General features: G+C 39.6%; 1 protein-coding gene across 10 annotated transcripts in view; it reads right to left on the reverse strand.

The window, feature by feature from the left end:
• Positions 1–4,861: 4,861 nt before the first annotated feature.
• LOC126383453 (sodium bicarbonate cotransporter 3-like) overlaps positions 4,862–19,107 on the reverse strand; it is a 62,498-nt gene continuing 48,252 nt past the window's right edge. For 7 of the 10 annotated variants that reach the window (XM_050033944.1, XM_050033950.1, XM_050033949.1 and 4 more), the window contains 11 exons: positions 16,773–16,878; positions 16,440–16,601; positions 15,799–15,912; positions 15,447–15,608; positions 13,222–13,473; positions 13,011–13,079; positions 12,600–12,773; positions 12,255–12,392; positions 11,329–11,429; positions 10,226–10,342; positions 4,862–8,286 (listed from right to left, as the gene is read on the reverse strand). In XM_050033944.1, coding sequence (XP_049889901.1) covers positions 8,205–8,286; positions 10,226–10,342; positions 11,329–11,429; positions 12,255–12,392; positions 12,600–12,773; positions 13,011–13,079; positions 13,222–13,473; positions 15,447–15,608; positions 15,799–15,912; positions 16,440–16,601; positions 16,773–16,878 — 1,477 coding nt within the window. In that variant the 3' untranslated portion in view covers positions 4,862–8,204. Of the gene's footprint in view, positions 8,287–10,225; positions 10,343–10,862; positions 10,912–11,328; positions 11,430–12,254; positions 12,393–12,599; positions 12,774–13,010; positions 13,080–13,221; positions 13,474–15,446; positions 15,609–15,798; positions 15,913–16,439; positions 16,602–16,772; positions 16,879–19,107 lie in introns of all 10 variants that reach the window. The other 3 variants (XM_050033951.1, XM_050033947.1, XM_050033946.1) reach the window with 2 other exon arrangements.

Here is a 19,107-nt window from a genome sequence, read left to right on the forward strand (position 1 = left end):
CATACTGTAAATGAGAAAACTATTCATCATGACCCAAAGGTTGTGATGGGAGTAAATTAACTCATCTAATTTGCATATTGTGGCGTCACGAGGGGGCAGCCATATTGGATTTCATAAATCTCAGTAAAATAGCATTTTGAACATATTTGCACAGCAGATTTCTTTTGTTTTGTGCTGTTATTGTCGTCTCATCCTCAAAATAAAGGAAGAGGAATCTGATGGGAGTAAATTAACTCATCTAATTTGCATATTGTGGCGTCACTAGGCGGTGGCCATATTGGATTTCATAAATCTCAGTAAAACATTCAAATATTCAAATCATTCAAACTTTATTTTATTAAAGGCAGCTATTCAGTGTGGCGTCAGCTTTTCAACAAACTTTCAAAGATTGAAATCATTCAAACTTTATTGTATTCAAGGCAGCATTGCAGCGTGGCTTCAGCTGGCAGCATTCACACCCGCAATTTCTTCAGAAATTGCTTCTCTAGTTATATTATATGATACTTCACCACAATAAAATTTTTGGCCAAATGATTGGTTTATACACATAAGATGCATTCACAAAACAATAAGTTCAGTATACATGTATTTGATACAATATAGTCATAATATACTCACTAGAAAATACACTATATTGATAAAAAAGAAAATCATATGGTCATATATTTTATATTATTATTGTTATTGTTAATAATAACCTTTGCTAACCACCATTACTGACACAAAATACCGTGCATCACAGATTACATGCTTGTTTTACACACTTTGGCCAGCAGGTGGTTTCGTGTGCACATGAAGCCTCGAGAAATGACCCCTTTCCTGAACCAATTTACTGGAAAGCTTCAATGCTTCATGAGGCTTCATCTCACCATCACTAAATCCCTGAAGGATAGATCACACACAAGACTTAAAATCCTATTTTATTGGAGGCTTTACTGTCTTCACAATTTATTGTTTCTTATCTGTGAAATACAAGTAAATACAAGCTTTGTTCTCACTGAGGGAAATGGTGTCAGTATACAGTAACTGACAGGAGGTCTGCGTCAATAAATTCTAGTTTATACACTTAAATATTCCACTACAGGTAAAACTCACATTTAAAGATACATGACTGTGAAAGTGAGGGATTTTTTTTTGTTTTTTTTTTTTGTTTATGAAATCTGAAATGCTTTTTATGATGTAAATTAACAAAATAATCTCACAGTGAACAAACGGCACTGTTGCACCAATTTTCCTTATGAAACAGATAGATACAACTGTGCACCTTCTTCATACAAGTCCCTCTGTTACACCAAATTTAGACCAAAAAACTTTACTGTTTGTTGCCTCCTTAACACAATAAAGCACACTTCATTCAAACTGCACAAAAACCAAATAAATACACCCACAAACATTTGTGTTAGCTTCTCATTTTTCTTTTACTTGAATAAAGCAGTTACACTAACCTAACAGTCGGCTTCACCACAAAACAAATATGGCGGACAGCTCCCGCCGCGCGATTTTCAAATGATGCCGTGTCAAACCAATTTGCCATGGGCCAGTTTATCTGCTATTCTGCACATACCACAACGGAGGCCATCTCTGCGACAGTTGTCTTCTGCTGCTGGTGTTGGGGTAGGGCCTTCATTTCTGCCTTAAGACTTTCTGGAGCCGAAGTGTCTCCCTCAGGGCTCTCCCAGCTTCCTCCAGGGCGTCTATGTTGTAAAAACTTGTATGTATGAAGATAGAGAGCTGACGAACGAGCTCCGTCGGGCCTGTACAGTAATAACTTTTACACTTTGTGGCTCAATTGTGTAAAATTAAAACTACTTACCGCACCGCAAGCCCACGGAACCTTACGAAAAAGTCCGTTTTGCTGGAGCCTTGTATTTATAGCTTCACTCGAGCACAATCCGAAATTCAATTCAACCAATCAGGAGCGTCGTAACGGAGGGGATGGGGCAGCAATTTCAAGCAAAGCAAAGCTAAAACAAGATAGGATAGGACATACCATTTAGCGGAAGTTGGCAAAATAAATGTCCTCCTGCGTTAACATACGTTTACAACACAGAAATGATGTTGAAATTGTAAATCAATACTGCACTTAATTTTATTCAGTATATCAAAACGTTACAGTAAAACTGATTTCAGACAAACAACTATACAATACAAAATAACTTGATATCTAATTACAGTTTACAGCATTAAAAATGTGTATCAGTCTAACATTTACATCGGACCATTTAATTAGTGACTTTTTACTGTAGACTGTATATAATTATTAACTTTTTATTAGCATGTATAATAATGACTGAAATGTTTTTCTTAAAAACAGGACTGTACAGGTAATCCCCAAATTGGAGTGGATATATGATATGAGTATGGTATGGTATGGTATGGTATGAGATCACCCAGAGGATGCATTTGAACTTCATGTTTCATAATGTCTGTATTTTTTCTATGTTCACTTTTGGCAAAAACAAATCCTTAGGTTCAATCATGTTAACTTATTGTTCAATAAGTTCAATATCCTTGTTCAGTTTAAACCTCATCTTAAAGACCCTGTTGATGCTCAGAAATGAAGCTTTTGAGTTGTCATCAAATGCCATCGCCGTGGGATCGCACTATTCGCTATGAAACAGGAAGTTGTTTATAAAAGGCAAAGGATACTTAAGAACTCACGAAACTTGGCACGCTGGCAAAATTATTTCTAAAACTGCAGAGACTATGCCCCAAGTCTGTTTCATTTTTAGTGCCATTTAGTTGTTTTTTTTTTTGTTTTTTTTAATTGATTTAATGTGCAAAATGGTAGAATCTGGTGATGTCCAGGGTAAATGCCATGGATTTCCTGTTGTGGTTATCTGTAGTATTTCACTTGCAGATTCCCTTTCAGGAGTTAAAAAAAAAAGTATTTTGGGTATCCAAATTGCCAAATGGAGAGTCCACCTGGTCCTATCCTTGTTAAAAACCTTTGTAGAATCTATGTGCTTTGTGTATTTCTATCTACTTACGTACACTTTTAGTCAAGAAATTGCTGAATAAATTTAGTGACCAGCAGCCACATGAAACACATGAACAATAAAACGTCTTTTGAATAAATGAATAAATAAATAAATAAAAAATCATTGTTTAAATGTGCATAATATGGTCTTCTGGGTCATCCCCTGGCTCACCCTTGGCCTCACTGTCATCTTCATCTGCATGTAGAGACAAATAAAAGCACATTACTTGATAATGCAATCAAAAGCAAATATAAGAATGAAAATAAATGAGTGTCTAGCTTACTTAATGTAGAAGTCCACAGTATAGGTTGGCAGTCTGAAAAGCACCCGAGGAACACTGATTGTAAGCAAATATCCTCCACTTCCTGCTGGAGGTCCGCAATTCATTTTGAGCTGGTCCTGGTCTCGCTCCTGGGCCTTCATCAGCGCTGCCTAAAGGACCTTCGGCTGCTGCCAAAAACAACAGGGTTTCAGCCCTTGAACCCCTAATGAGCAGTCAATAGCATCAAATTAGGAAGATACGATTACAGCAGTCATAATTAACAGTAGGTGTGTAATAACATGCTAGCGTCATTTTGGTCATAAGTGCAGTGATCTAAGGTCTGTAAAGTAATGTTAGGGCCCTGCACATCCACACAGGTGTTTTCATTCACTGGCTGATTAGACCTCTGCTCAGGATTCGTCATGGGTTTCCCACCTTAACAGGTTTCCTACCAAACTAAAAAAGCAGCGAAGGAAATGCCAAACACAATCTCAACACTCCGGCCAGAGAGGTGGTCTGATTGGTAAAATATATGACAACACCTGTGCGCAACTATTGTAACCACGGTAACACAGAAAATAAATGTGCCACCAGGACTCAGCTGTGGTGTGTAAGACAGATCTCTGCTGCCACCTTGTGTCTTTAACATGGGAATGTTACAAATGGGCCAGTCAAGAACCTATAACACTAACCTGTAACATCTTCTCTTATCCTTCAAGTGGAAATAGACTGGGGAATTGCCTTGTGTTTATGAAATAAATGTTGATCGCAAACTGTAATGGATATAATAAAAAGTTATTAAAGGGCCAATAACAATCTCAATAGCAGTAGCTCAGTCCATAGGGACTTGGGTTGGGAACTGGAGGGGCGCCTGTTCAAGTCCCCGTCCGGACCAAAAATATGGAGCGTGGACTGGTAGCCGGAGAGGTGCCAGTTCACCTCCTGGGCACTGCCGAGGTGCCCCTGAGCAAGGCACCAAACCCCCCAACCGCTCAGAGTGCCTAAAGTATATAAAAATTAAAAAAAAAAAATTAAGAGTTTTAAAGAAGATCTGAAAGATCTGACATCACATACAAATATATATATATATATATATTAGGTGATACTGGCCTGGTTAATAAATTAGTTCTGCTTTAATTTCGACTTTACACCGTACAGTACAGGTGTGATTATACAGACATAATTTCTACACTGGGGATCTATAAATTAAAAAAAAGGTAATGTAGGTAGTGTGATGGGAGTTAATATTGTTCATCTGACAAAGGTAGGACCAAGTCATTGTTTTGCAAGTCATAAGTAACTTTCAAGTCTTTACACTGGAGTCCCAAGTCCTAAACTTTTAAGTTTGAAGGCCTTAACAATTTATAATGTGCCATTTTAACAATGAATTAATACATCTACAAAATACATGAATGCATTTTAGAAATTGTATTTAAGTTTGCATGCTGCATTTAGTTTTTTGTCGATCACAGTGTGGTATTTGTACACAAAGGAAATTTCCTTTGGTATCATTTCTTCCAAGTGGTGCTCAGTATCGTAACGTTAGTTCTTTATGGTTCCTTCCTGCAACTTGACAGTGTGGTTTTACAAAAGACAAAAGACAAGACAGAGGAAAATCACCATGTATTCACTTTTATTGCTTTGCACCGATCACTCATGACAGGAAAGTCATCATTCCGGCTAACAACAGGTCGCTATGTGCTTCGCTGATGTCATGTGTCTGTACATCAGAACAAATACATTTTACTAAGTGACGACAGAGTGTAAAATCTCCACCTTTTTGTTGTTGACATAGTTGATCCACCTCTTGAAGCTGACATATGTATGTTGAAACTGATGTCATGTGACAGTAGTCTATTTTTTCATCAAAATAACCAAGCTCACATTTTACTTTTTATATCAAATGGTCCATATGTGTATGGAAGTCATCGTGAAGTACGTGTGACTGAATTCAAATTTAAGGTTTTTAGAAAAAATATGTCATCAACTTCAGTTTTGATGTTGACGGTACAATAAATTGACATTCACTGATCATTTAAAAAACAAAAAATAGTACCTCAATATCAACAACTTTTAAATGTGAGCAAATACTAGAGTTGTGACAACAGTACACACACAAACAGTTTTAAGAGTAACATTTGTAAATGGAGGCTAAAATTACATCGTTTGAGTTGGTAGCTCACGCTACGACTTTCACACAGACGTGGAATAACACTACAACACACATTAGCCTCTGTGATGAGCCGTGTACTGGTTCACTCTTGTAAAGTGATGAAGGTCTGTCTTTGGCATGTGTGCCATTATATGTGTACCTGTACATCTGTTCTGAACACTTAAAATTATCAGTACAAGACTTGCACATAAAGAGCTTCGACAAGGCACGTAAGCTATTGTCCGTAGAGTCACTGTAGCTACACACAGACAGAGCCAATGAAATAGACACAAAAATCATTTCACAAATTATTCTTTGCCTGAATATGAGTCAGGTTCATGAGTCCATACGTTGCACAGTATGGGATACTTATTGCTAAAACAGGACCGCACTTAGCAAAATAAGAACAACTTCATAGAATATTATAGTTTTTACATTTACTGTAGAAATATTTTGCATAAAATGATTTTCAACGCTAAACATACCAAATTATCTTTACACCACACGCACGCACGCACGCACGCACGCACGCACGCACGCACGCACGCACGCACNCGCACGCACGCACGCACGCACACACACACACACACACACACACACACACACACACACACACACACACACACACACACACACACACACACACTTACCATCAATAATACAGACAGTATAAAAACCGGTGCATCTAACTGGGGTCAGGAATATTCTTTCTTTTATTTTGCACCTTACTATATTTTATGATTTACAGCATTTATTAAAATAGTTGTGATATCAGCGATGATAGTAAATACAGTCAACTAATTATCACTGCGTTTTGACAAAAAAAAATAAAAAAAAAATCAAGTGACCAAGTCAGAAATCATTAAAGATTCCTGAGTTGTTTAACTGACATTTGAACAACAGCTCTATTAGAGTTGGGTCGGTGTAAAGATTTCAAACTAGTTTGTTATTAAGCTGAACACCAGTCTGGACTGGTGTAATGAATTTTACAAGGTGTCGCACTTGACAGAGCATTATGCATTGAATCCATTAAATATGCATTTCTGTCACATCATGTAAACAAACCACGTCCATATCAGCTGTTTGCTCCAGATCGGACTGGACCAAACCTCTTAAAACATCCTGCATTTGTGCCTTTTAATCAGAAAACATGTTTTATATTGTTATATTTACTGAAAATTACATACAATAGCAATGGTCATTCACCAGAAACATCCAGCTCCCTGCCAATCTCCCTCCAGCTAGATGCTACCTTATTTTGTTGTTGTAGTGAAATAAGAAGGTGTCATCTCGGTAAGTCCTTATTTCAACTTCACGAATCAGCTGTTGCTTGTCCGCTGCTGCGCTTTCAAAGCAAGCCACAAGAATAAATAGCAACAGGGCTTTTAAGAACAGTTCAGCTCTGAACAGTGCATCGTGTCGCTCGACTATGTCTCCTCTTGTCACCCTAAAAAACACACAAACTTTCTAGCAAACAAACACAATGTGCGCAACTCTTTCCCTCTCCCGCCCCTCCAGTAAACTGTTCACAGCACTGTCAGACACCAGTGGCTCCGTTGGTCTGTTTATTAACAAAATATTATATTAATCACGCTGTCATATTGCTTATTACTAATGCAATACAAGTTGTGTTTAGCGCCCTGACGCTATCAGCACGGACTGCCGATGCATGCTACTTTTAATTTACCAGAACGTGTCATACTGAAAATGCCAATTCAGCCGGTTTGCATAAAATCAAACTGGTTTAAGCTTGTACACCAGACCAGACCGACAAAACCAGACACTGACCCAACTCTAAGCTCTATAGATATGGTGGGAGGAGGAGTAACCTTTTTATGAACACACTAAAATCCATTTTAGGTAAGAAACTATACTGGCAAAGTGCTTACTGTACAGTACAGACTTCATATGGCCTCTGAAGTAGGTAATGTTACAAATGAGAAGAACACAGTATACATACATACATACATTAACAATGTTTCTATAAGAACACATACAATATGAACAGTGAGGTTTACAGTGAAAACTGACCAACTTATGAGCAGCAATATCAATACTGAGTGTTCCCCTGCAGACAGGAGAGATGAACCATGATCAAATTCTACACAGATGTATGTAGTATAATAGTAGTGTGATGTCGTAGTTTTGATCTGAATGTACCTCTGTTTTGGTTTGTGTCATTTGCTGTGCCAGGCTAATTATGAAATATAATCGGCTGGCGCTGACAGTACCTGAATGGCTTTAATCAAATGAGTTTGAAGCTGGTGTAGTTAGGTGAAGAGTCTTAATATGACTTTAAATACATGTGAAAAAACAGTGCAGCGCAACTCATGGTGTATGAGCTACTAAGAAAATGTACAGTACTGTGACCAGCTTAAACATTAACAATAAAATTGAAATTAAAATGTTCAGTGGGCTAAAAGTAAATTTTAATTCACACAGTCCAAGATCCTCACCAGTGAGGCCCCTTCCTTTGGCATCTGTGGTTCTGATGTGTGACAAATTGCAAGGTTGAGAAAGTTCCAAAACAGTGAGCGTCGGTGGGCAGTAACAGCCTTCGTTGCTTGGAGATGTGCGCTCTGCACTGCGTCATGGCAGCCACCTGTGCATGTGCTGCACACTTCAAGACTTGAGTGGAGTAGGACTCACAGCCCCGGGGGAGCTTGCCTGCTGCCCCGACAAAAGGAACCCCGCAGGCAGGTTGTCCTGCTCCAGTTCTACGCCCCCTTTGCCACTAAGATGGTGCTCGTCAGCGGGGTAAAGTGTTGTGTGGGAGAAGGTATCGAGAGGGAAGGAGGGCCTCCATTTATCACAGGAAGGTCTCGGTAGTAGAACCCCCTCCTGGTGAATCTGGGCTGACGTCGACTCTAACGCAGGCCACCTTTTCCTGGCTGTTATACAGAGATGGAGAAGACAGAGGCAAGATGAGCGCTTGTGCTAGTTTATGGTGGTGCTGAGGGTGGAGAGTGACTGCAAAGAGGAGTGATAGTGCTGAGAACAAAGATTTTACCACCTACAGCACATGTTGATGATGAGGGCTTATGTGAGGACTGTGTTAAAATATGCAGCTCTCAGTTAAAACTATTCAACTTGTGTTAAAATGTTCATGGATTTCCTCAGTATGTATAAAAGATTTCCTGTCAGCATACTCAAGCTAACATCTTGAGGAGCTAAAGGAGACCAGAACAAACCTTTCTCTCTGTTTGTACAGATTTAGACGGTGATACCCAACACTCAACCTTTCTGTCCTGCTTAACATATATTGAACTGATCCCCTGCCGTCCAGGAAGCTCTGAGCCTCAGTCTACTTCACTACAGTATAAAAATAATTTTACAGAGTCATAAAACTCAGCAGTCCCTAACAGAGAATGTTATTTTTGTCAACATTATATAACCATATTAAAGGAATACTTCACCCCCCAAAATGACTTTTATGTATCAATTACTCACCTCAAGCTACGTTGAATTTGTTAGGAAAACTTTTTTTGCAACCCTCCGCAGAAAAACGAAGAATCCAAAAACTGAGAAAATTCTTGATTAACATAAGTCATAGGGGTCCACGTCTAACAACAGTGAAACTATGGCAAATAGATTGTTTACAAACTCTCACACAACTTGCGCAGCATAATCCAAGTGTCATTTAATGTGTTTACAGCTGGATTTTAACTTCAGTGTAATGTATTTGGGAAATGTGCAGTCTGGACTAACAAAGCAGGACAGATTTTTATTACAAATACTACTAGCAGGTTCTACAAAGGTAATTACTAGGAAATGGTTGAGTAAAGAGTCCCCAACCTCTGAATGGACAGAACAACTGACTTTTTCCCTGAGACATGCCACTGAAAATGTGAATATTGGAAAGATGGAAATCTTATTTGACTTCGAAGTGATCTAATTCATTTGGTGAATCTTGTTTTGTCCCCTTTGGCATGGGGACATGCGGAATGGATAGTGGCTCATGGATGACTGGACAATTTTTCGCTCCCTGGAGGGGCTCTGGATTTTCAGGGGTCAAGGTTGGTGATCATGGGGACCTTTGTGGTCTTGAGAGACGATAATGGACATGGAGGACGCCTTGTCAGTGACACTGCAGTATTCCTTGCGTCTTCTTATTTTCTGTTTTGCTCAATGCTGGGCATTTCACCCCTGCCTATGATGTCCCTGCCTGTTGTGGTTTTTGTACGCTCTTTTCTTTTTGTAAAAACTAGTAAAAGCCAGCCTTCAAGCCACACATTGACAAAAACAGTAACTTTACCTCTCTGAACACAGGAGCCGCTGGTCTGCCTTGGCCTTGATTGGTTGATTGTTTGTGTTTCGATCAGTTCTAGTTTGAGTGGCACCAAAGTTGCACAATACTCGACAAAGTAACTTATCGATTCAGTAGTAGACCAGCAGCTCCTGTGTTCAGCAAGGTAAAACTAAAGGTTTTGTCAGTGCAGTTTGAAGAGAGCATAGGTGAGATTCACTTTTAGCTCACTTTCCTGTCGAAAAAGTGCTGTCTGTTTGGGAAGCTCTGAGCATACGACTGGATCAATGACATCTGGGTTATACTGCACGAGCTGTGTGAGAGTTTGTAAAAAGGATGTTTTGATACAGTTTTGCTGTTGTTGATCGCTGTCCGCTATGACTTCAGTTCATCGAGAAATGTCTCCATCTTTGGATTCTTTGCTCACTGGAGGCATACGACAAAAACAGTTTTCTTCAACAATTCATTGTAACACGTGATGAGTCATTGATATACAACTGGTCATTTTGGGGTGTGTGGTATTCCTTTAAAGTAATGCAGTTGGGAGGGGGGCTCTGGAAAACTCCAGGAGATGGCATAGCTACCTTCCACTACGCTTCACAGGTTGGACACAAGACTCTGCACTCGAGTTCACTGCTTTCCACGCTGCGGTTTTGGCCATTTCATCAGAGATATTTACAACCAAGGGGTCAGAATGAGAACTACATGCAAGAAAAAACGCAAACACACACAAACATAAACCCAAAGAGAAGACAGGCATGTAGACAAAAAATCAGTGGGAGAGGTTCAGTGCAGGACAGTTCAAACAAGCAGACACAAACATGCACACAAATCAGAGATTAAAACAAATCAACGGCACAAAAAGGCCACACACAGTATGTTCCACATTAACATGTACCAAGAAACGTGTGCCTTTTGCATTAGAGGCAAAAGTTATGTGTCATGATGATTAGATTGTGTACACATTGTTAGTTAGTTAGACAAGGATGGCTTTATCTCAACAGGACAAACGTTTTATCACAGACCATTTACCCTCAAAATACAAAAAACAAAACAAAACCCAACAACACACAAAGCTGCGTGTTTTAAAGCCAGTGTTTGTTTCTTTTAAATAGCTGAGGGCAGTTTGGGCCATGCGCTAAATGTCTGAGTATCAGTGTGGAGGGTTAGAAAGCAGCCATGTGGGTCAGATGTTTTCCATCAGACACACAATCCTGCTACCTCTTCTTCCATTGGGAGGCTGTGGGTCACTAGTCCTATGCTGTATGATCTGTTCAAGATGGACATAATAACACACAGCTGACCACCAGTGTCAGAATTACCATTACAAGTTGTACATGATGCATCAGAAAATGTGTTTATAGCTCCAGTTTATTATTTACTTTTAGCTTTATTTTTTCCTCAAGTTTTTAGATCATATATGCCATAAAGACATTTATTAGGGAGGAAGAAAATCTTTTGGGAAATTTTAACATTTTACAGCATTTTAAGTCATAAAAATGGATTTTACAGCCTCATTAGTCAGATCATAAAAAGCAAATATAAAGACTGAGTTCTTGTGGTGTGATATGGTACTGTATAATTAAATGTAGAATACGCTCGATGCTTCACTGAGTATTTTAAATTAAATGCTGCTTTACATCCCAGGGCTGGACATTTAAGTGCATTTATGGGCTGCACCACTCACCTCCCTGAGAGTGTTTTCACTGGGATGTTGAGCCGGTTCGAGGATTCATAGCTGACCTTCAGTCCCCTCTCCTCTTCCTCCTGCAGTCTGGACTCTTCTTCCTGAATGAAAACAGCATTGGAGTACAGCCATGACTGCAGTGAGGCAGGTAAAACACTGGTGACACTTCTTATTTTTCCTAAATCATGACATTTCTAATAGTCTAGCTCTTCAGATTGGGTTTAAAGATATTTTATGGGCATTTTTTGCCTTCAATTGATAGGATAGTGAAGTGTGAAGGGAGGAGAGAGGGAGGGACATGCAGCAAAGGGCCACAGGCTGGAGTCGAACCCGGGCCGCTGCGGCAACAACCTTATACATGGGGCGCCTGCTCTACCACTAAGCCACCGACGCCCCAGACTGGGTTTGATGAGATTGCACTGCTTTATGTACATACTATTTACTAACCTTTACTTGTTTATAAAGCTTTAAATGACCTTGCTCCTCCATGCGTCAAAGATTTTCTTTCATTTGATGTTCCTGCCAGATCACTAAGGTCCTCCACTGCTTTTCTTTTACATGTTCCTCATGTGTCCCATAAGAGCACCAATGAGAGACCCGTCTGTTTTTATGCCTCTAAACTGTGAAACTCACTACCTCTGGTAAGCTCTTGGTAACTCAATATTGTTATACTGTAAAACATTTAGCAAAAAACTGCTTGGTTCTGTAACCAAAGACAAAGTCTGAGTGAATTCAGTTTAGATTTTCTCCAATGTGGACGTTGAAGTGGGTCAACGCAGTACAGAAACAGTTAAAATCAACAAGCTGCTATGGTCCACTTTTTGATAAAGAATGGAAAAACTAAACTTTTCTCACTGTGCTATTTAATTACAGTTTGATTTTATTTGACAACAAAACTAAACAAAAAAACATGGAATGAGTTTTACCAGCTTTTCTTGTGCTTTCTTTTTCTTGTCGTCCTCTTTCTTCTTCTTGCTTTCTGGCATCAAGTCATCCAGCCAGCTCAGCTCTCTCTTTGTGAAGATCAAGTCTAGAAGCTTTCGCACAAAGACCAGCGCCAGAACCTTGAGACACACAGACAAGGAATCTATTATTACAGATCTTTAATAACATCACAAAATCTGAATCAAACAGAATAAAAGCAGTACACTGGAAAGATATTTAATATCTTAATTTCATCTGACACCAAACTAAGCATAAATTATGTATCGTGGTGATATTAGAAACTTTATTTAATCCCATTACTATGTAACAGTCTTTGAGGTCATTACCATCATGGGAAACACAACAGCTGCTGCAGAGGCCTTGATGACCCAGAGCAACACCAAACAGGTGAGCTGCACTATGGTGAAGATATGGACCTTCCACAGCGGCACGTAGCGCAGATAGATCAGATCAGGCTGGTGCTTGGCAGGCATGCCGAACAGCTTGATTCTGTCAAAGAACTAAAGAGAAAATGAGAGCCTCAGTGAGAGCGATAAGAAATGCAAATGAAAACGAAATGGAATTCAATACATTATTCAGAAGAGGGAACATGTTCGACAAAAGCTTTTACGGATTAAAAATTACGATCAAAGGTTTGGAACTACAAGGGGCAAACTTCTCTTTACTAACAGCTCATGACTACCGTTGAGAATAAAAAGGACACGCTATCTTCAAAGACCAGCAGAGTAGAGTCTTACTTGAATGCCTTTGAGGGAAGAGACACCCATGTAGAGAAAGACTCCATACAGGACTGGCATAGGAATAAACTGTGAAGAGCAGAAACAGCAATTCACCTTACATTTCAGAAAAGGTGATGGGATGTATAAGTGTGTTAAAAATAAATGCAGCATAAATAAGAATTAAATTCAAATTCTTACTAGTATTATGCCACTGTTTCCTGTATCTCACCTTGAGCACTGAGGTCATGAAAACGGAACAACCCATGAGGACAAAGATCATGAATCCAGTGACGCGCTGCTCCCGGATGCCCAGAAACTTGGGCTGCTCTCCCGGAGCGGAGCAGCCAGACTCCACCTTCAGGCTGTTAACGTGGGAGATGGAGAGGACGGTTGCAGCTACGAACCACGGCAGGCCCATAATGGAGCACAGGCCCAGCATAACTGCCACTACCAGCAAATCCAGGTGATAGCCACAGCCTTTCTATAGGACACACAGGGAGAGAAAGAGACAGCAAGTAAGTTTGAGAGCCAGCTAAGCAGTTATGAGTTTGTCCCTGTGGAGGGAATGTACTAAGAAAAATAGAATTACAGAAAACAAGATTGGAGAGCATGTCTAAAAAATTTAATATGCCCATCTATACTTGGAATACTGAGCTTCAAACATTTGCTTTATGCATTTTAAAAGGTGGACTGAATTTATTTTTAAAACTGTAGAACCCTGAGGCATAAAAATACCCCAGAAATAAAGCTAAAAGAGATTATAGTTGAAGCGTTTCTGTGAGATGAACACAGCAGAAGGACAGACAAGAGAATATGTTAGCTTCAACCATAATCGAGGATGACATAAAGGGAGAGGACCGATGAGAGATGACTGAGCTACAGAGGGATAAAGAGGACTGTGAGTCCAGATATAAAGACAGAAATCTGGACGCAGCAGAACCAAATTTAAAATAAAATTAGAATGAATTATATTAGACATTTGGTACGTTAATAAATCTGTTTAAACTAGGGCTGTACCGAATGTCATTTTTTACATTCAAAGCCTTTACAGAGGTTTTCGAATAAAGCTTTGAATGTCTGTCCTCATTTTTTAAGACAACTTCACCCTTAAAAAAAAAAAAAACTGAACAAAATTCTCAATTCCAATACAGTGATTCATACAATTAAATGAGTAAGTCCTCTTTTATGACATCAACTCTTTGTAATGAATGCATTTAATTTATGGTGCTGGTAGACAGCCCTGTTGGTACAGGTGCGTGGCTCCCTTTGTGTGCAGCAAGTGGGAGAGATAAGTGAAAAAGTTGTTTTTGAAAGGCCAAACAGTGACAAATACGAACTGAAACAGAATATTTCATTACATAAAACATGAACTTGAAAATCTGGAGTCTTTTTTTCAACAAATGTATTCAGTTTTGGACTTTCTAACACTCTTATCCATTCTTTTTTGTTTCTATATAATGGCTTTTTAAAATATATATATAATTTTTAAAAAAATAATTAATAAAGAAGAGTATCACGACTAAATATTTTAAACATAACTACATCAAAATCTGAAATGTTTAAACAATAATCATATTTCTGACATCACAGTACTGAGTGAAATTTAGAGAGAATGACGAACACAGAATCAGTATCAGTCATTCATCCTCTCCTCTGCTGCTGAGGTGATTCACCGCCTGCAGGTACAGCTGGTAAATTTTAAGATAAAAGTTAAACAGTTAGACTACATACAGACAGCTTTTGTTTTAGCTTGTTTGTAACAATACCTGAGTTAGCACTATGTAAAACATAACCGCAGTGGATGAGAGACTGCGGACAGAGCAGATTAAAATATTGCTTTCTACGTGCTCATGCTTGTTGGACAGGTGTACTGATAAAATAGTGGCTGTTACTCACTAACATTTTATTGTGAGTTATCTTCACTTTGTCTCCATCGTGGCCTCTCTTCTCTGCTGGCCGCTGACTTAACTCCGTTTCATGTGTGCTTGTGTGTATGTGAAGGAGTTTAGCCCCAACACAGAGAGCAGAGGAGAGGCTGCAGCATGATAATAAGATCCGACAAAACAAGCTTATCAATAGTCCCAGGACTCGTTTTGTACCAGGTTACGGTACCCATTCCTAAATCACACGCAGCCACCACTGGATTCTAATTCTGTACAGTATAATACTAATAATGTGAGTATAGCCTGATCTTTATCTGCAACTGTGCATAAATACTGGGTTTAAACACATGTGAAAAAATATGTTGATTTGGAATTTGAACGTCAGCGTCGCGAACAAAGCTTCAAACTATTTGATACAGCCCTAATGTTTGCACTGCTGGATATAAAGGAAGGGATAGACACCAAAGACATAAATAGAAAAGACAATCTAGGATACTTCCACTTCAGACAACCTGTGTGTAACTCTGAGACACAACACTGCCAAAAGTAAACCTCCACCGGCCGCGCTGACCTTGAGCTTGTGCTCCTTGCGGTTAATGATGACTGCAGTGATCTGCTGGTCCATAAAGATGAGGATGGTGCAGAGCAGGGCAGGAAGTGCTGCCACCAGCAGCGTCCACCAGGGATTTCCTCCCACCGGGTCCATCAGCCAGCCTCTGTGCTTTGAAGTTGGCTGCAGGGAAAAGGCACGGTGGGATACATTTAGTATATTAGGAAGTAGATGATATGTGTCTTTTAAACTTCTAGGTTAAGACCTTTGCTTACAAAAGAATAACCACCTTACAGAGGATGTAGAGAGGTCACCTTGTCATTTGTATATTCAGGCATATAGACAGATAAACATGCTGGAAGAGATTACCTACCTCAAAGCGGTCAGGGACCTTAAGTTTAGGAGAAGGGATCCCCATTAGATAGTCCACCAACACCATGATCATGATGGTTATAAACACAGCAAAGTCGCTGATAGTGGATCGCACCTACACAACACATATGCACCAACAGTGTATTTATCTATTACTTAGGAATTGCAGCTGAGCATGCATGCTATTTTCTATGTCACTCATACACACACAGCAAAAAAAAAAAAAAAGAACAACCACAGTCTTTAACTTCAGGTCACTGTCAAGATTCACTAAAGTAGTTATTACATTCACGTCATCAGTGAGAGCATAACAATTGAGACAATACCAGCACCTGCCTACACAGAACACCAAGTGATAAAAGACTAGCTGGTACTGTGTGGGAGGATGCAAGAGGATCTTTTCTTCCTGTACATGAGACTGCTCCTGCATACTAATGACTGACACAATGTAAACATTTACATAGCGTGGGAAGCTTTAAGCTGAATTTACACGCTGTTGCAAGAACACCATGTTCAGATGTGCATTTATCAATTTTTATATTTGAATCAGCGACATAAAACATTCTGTATTTTATGGTGTTAAAAGCTGCGTTTGTGGTGCCGACAACAGCATAACAAGAGGACACATATCAAATGTCTTACCCTGGTGGGAAAATATCGCTCTGTCTTGAACTGTTTAAGGAAGGCGGATAGGAAGAAGGTGGTGAAGAAGAGGATGACGGACCAGAAGAGAACATCTGGGATGTAGGGCCCATGATGCCCACAAGCAGGACCCACAAACGACCCATGGAGTGTCTTACACATCTGGAGAAAATGGAGTGAAACCTTAGTATTGTTGTATGAATTATGAAAATCTGGTCCAGTACTGCTAGTAGTGACAGCCTAGTCACAGTTTTAGTAGAGGTTGCATCAGTGTTAATCCTATACATCCTGTACATTTAAGTGTGAGTGGAGATCACTGTGTTCTGGTCTCACCGAAACATTCAGGCTTTCCCATGGGATAGAGTCTGGGCTGTATCCTGTCCGGTTCCACACCTGCATCACTTTCTCTGAGGCATTGACTGGTGGAGAGCACTGACACCTGGGGACAAGAGAACAAATGCTGAGCAAAGTACATACGCTTAAGGTGAAAAAGAGTTTGGTTCATTTTAAAGTTAATTAAAAACAGGCTGCAGCAAAACTGCTAGCATCAGTTGTTTTTAAATTTGTTATTTTGCAAGGGAGTAATTTTCATTTCAGCTCTGGGGAGGAAACGCACTGGGAACAGCTGAAGCCACTACAATTAAAGTTTTCCAAAACAAGAGCAGTGTGTTCTTATAGGGGTAGTATTTACGTAAATCATACACTACTTTATATAACCAGTTAGCACTTCGAATGACATCCTGACCTGAAGAGTGTTTTAGAAAAGAGATGTGTTTGCTCCAATTCTAAAACAGTAGCAATGTTTATCAGTTAAATTTCCTATTTTGTCACTAAAGAATGATTTAACAGATCAAATGCATTACAGAATACATAAATATTAATAATGAAACTGTACATAGTAAATATGCCAAATGTAGCCAAATTGATAAATCATTTCTGGGGTCATGAAAACATAGACTGGAGCTGAGACCTGCGCTATGAAGCAGCTTCGGCATATCCCTTGGTTATCTGGCTTCACTAAGCCAAACAACTGCAATCATGGGAAGCAGTCATACAACAGTGGTTATCAACTCGGTAAATCAACCCCAATTTTCCCAGTCTAGCATGACATGAAACATAAACATGACATAAAAGGGGCAGTGTTTGTAGAATACAACCACTTGCACAAGTGGAGAAGTCTACTGTACAGTAAAGTTGCAGCTGTGAAATGCAAGAAGGACATCTGGCAAAAAATCCATGACTGTATGAATATGTAAGTTAATAGGTTTATAATATCACTGCCACATCATTAGGGCACAAGTAGGGTTGGGTACCTAACTCTGTACTTTTAAGGGTACTGACCAAATTACGTTGGTACTATCAATCCATGCATGTTAAATCCACTGGTGCCAAATTTCTGTACCTATGAGCACATCTGGATGAGAACGCTAGGTTCAGACAGCAGGTGGAAGCCCCAAGAAGCACCCCGAAGCTGGGATGCAGTCAACATCTTTCCATGGCCGATACAGAGCTCTGCAGAGCTCCATTGGCTTCCCAGCAAGCCAAAACTATTGCTGCAGTACTGGTAAGTTTTGGCGTCTGGCCTATTTTCTTTTCTATATTATTTTAGAAATACCCTAGTATCTCTTCTGTTTATCTTTGGTACAACAGAATGAATAAAGTACCGCAAAAAGGTACCGTTGAGAACCAGTACTGAATTCCAGGTACTGGCACCAATATTGTTTCAAATATGAATGGTTCTCAACCCAGGGCACAAGTAGATCTGACTATATTACATTTGCGTATTCCATTAAATTAATCTGTTGCTTGTATATATTCTTACAGTGTGTATGAGAATCTTCTTTAAGCTGTGACCCCGGTGGTGTTAAACGGACTTGGGAGCAAATGATAAAAAATAATAAATAGAATTCAAAGCAGTAAGTTGGCTGACTTTCATATCTTTTAAGTACAACAAGTACAAGGCTTTAGTGCTTGAATCCATCTCTGTTGTAGGGTGAAAATTAAACAAAGAAGACATGAGGGGGCCCTCCTACACAGGAGTACACTCCTGCTGAGAAGCTGGCCCTCTGCAATAATGAGGGATGCCCATTATTGGAAATGGTGGAAGCGAGCGTCTCATCAGACCCTGCAGGTGGAAGTGGCAGCTCCCTACTGACGAGAATCTATATCTATCATATAAATAATCATCAGGGAAAGCCAAAGGGCTTGCCGGTCTCTAACAATCTTGCCCTTCAAAGAGACCCTCTCACAATCCTTGCACCACAGCTCCATGAGGTCTAATATGAATGTTGATGCCATTTTCCACGAGAACTGATTGCACAGTAAGTAGCGCTTTCATACATGTTAATCCGTTATCTCGGTAACCAGGACACTGTACTCTGATAGGGAGTGACCCAGGGTTAAACCTGAAGTTATCTCGTTAACCCCAAATCCCGCTTCATAATACAGTGCTCTGGCTAATCTTGACTCTTCATTGGGGTCTAAAATGTAAGAAAAAATGTCTGCCTACCAAAAGAACAAATTACATATTTTAAATATTCAAACAGGAAATCAGCAAAGTGGTTGTTACTCGACAAGATGATAACTTTGTTTTAAGTTACCAGACAACGATATGCAATGGCCATGTTTGCAGCACGCTTGATGTGCAACAACAGCAACAGAGCTTCGC

The sequence above is a fragment of the Epinephelus moara genome, chromosome 22 (assembly GCF_006386435.1).
Source record: "Epinephelus moara isolate mb chromosome 22, YSFRI_EMoa_1.0, whole genome shotgun sequence".
Lineage (NCBI taxonomy): Eukaryota > Metazoa > Chordata > Actinopteri > Perciformes > Serranidae > Epinephelus > Epinephelus moara.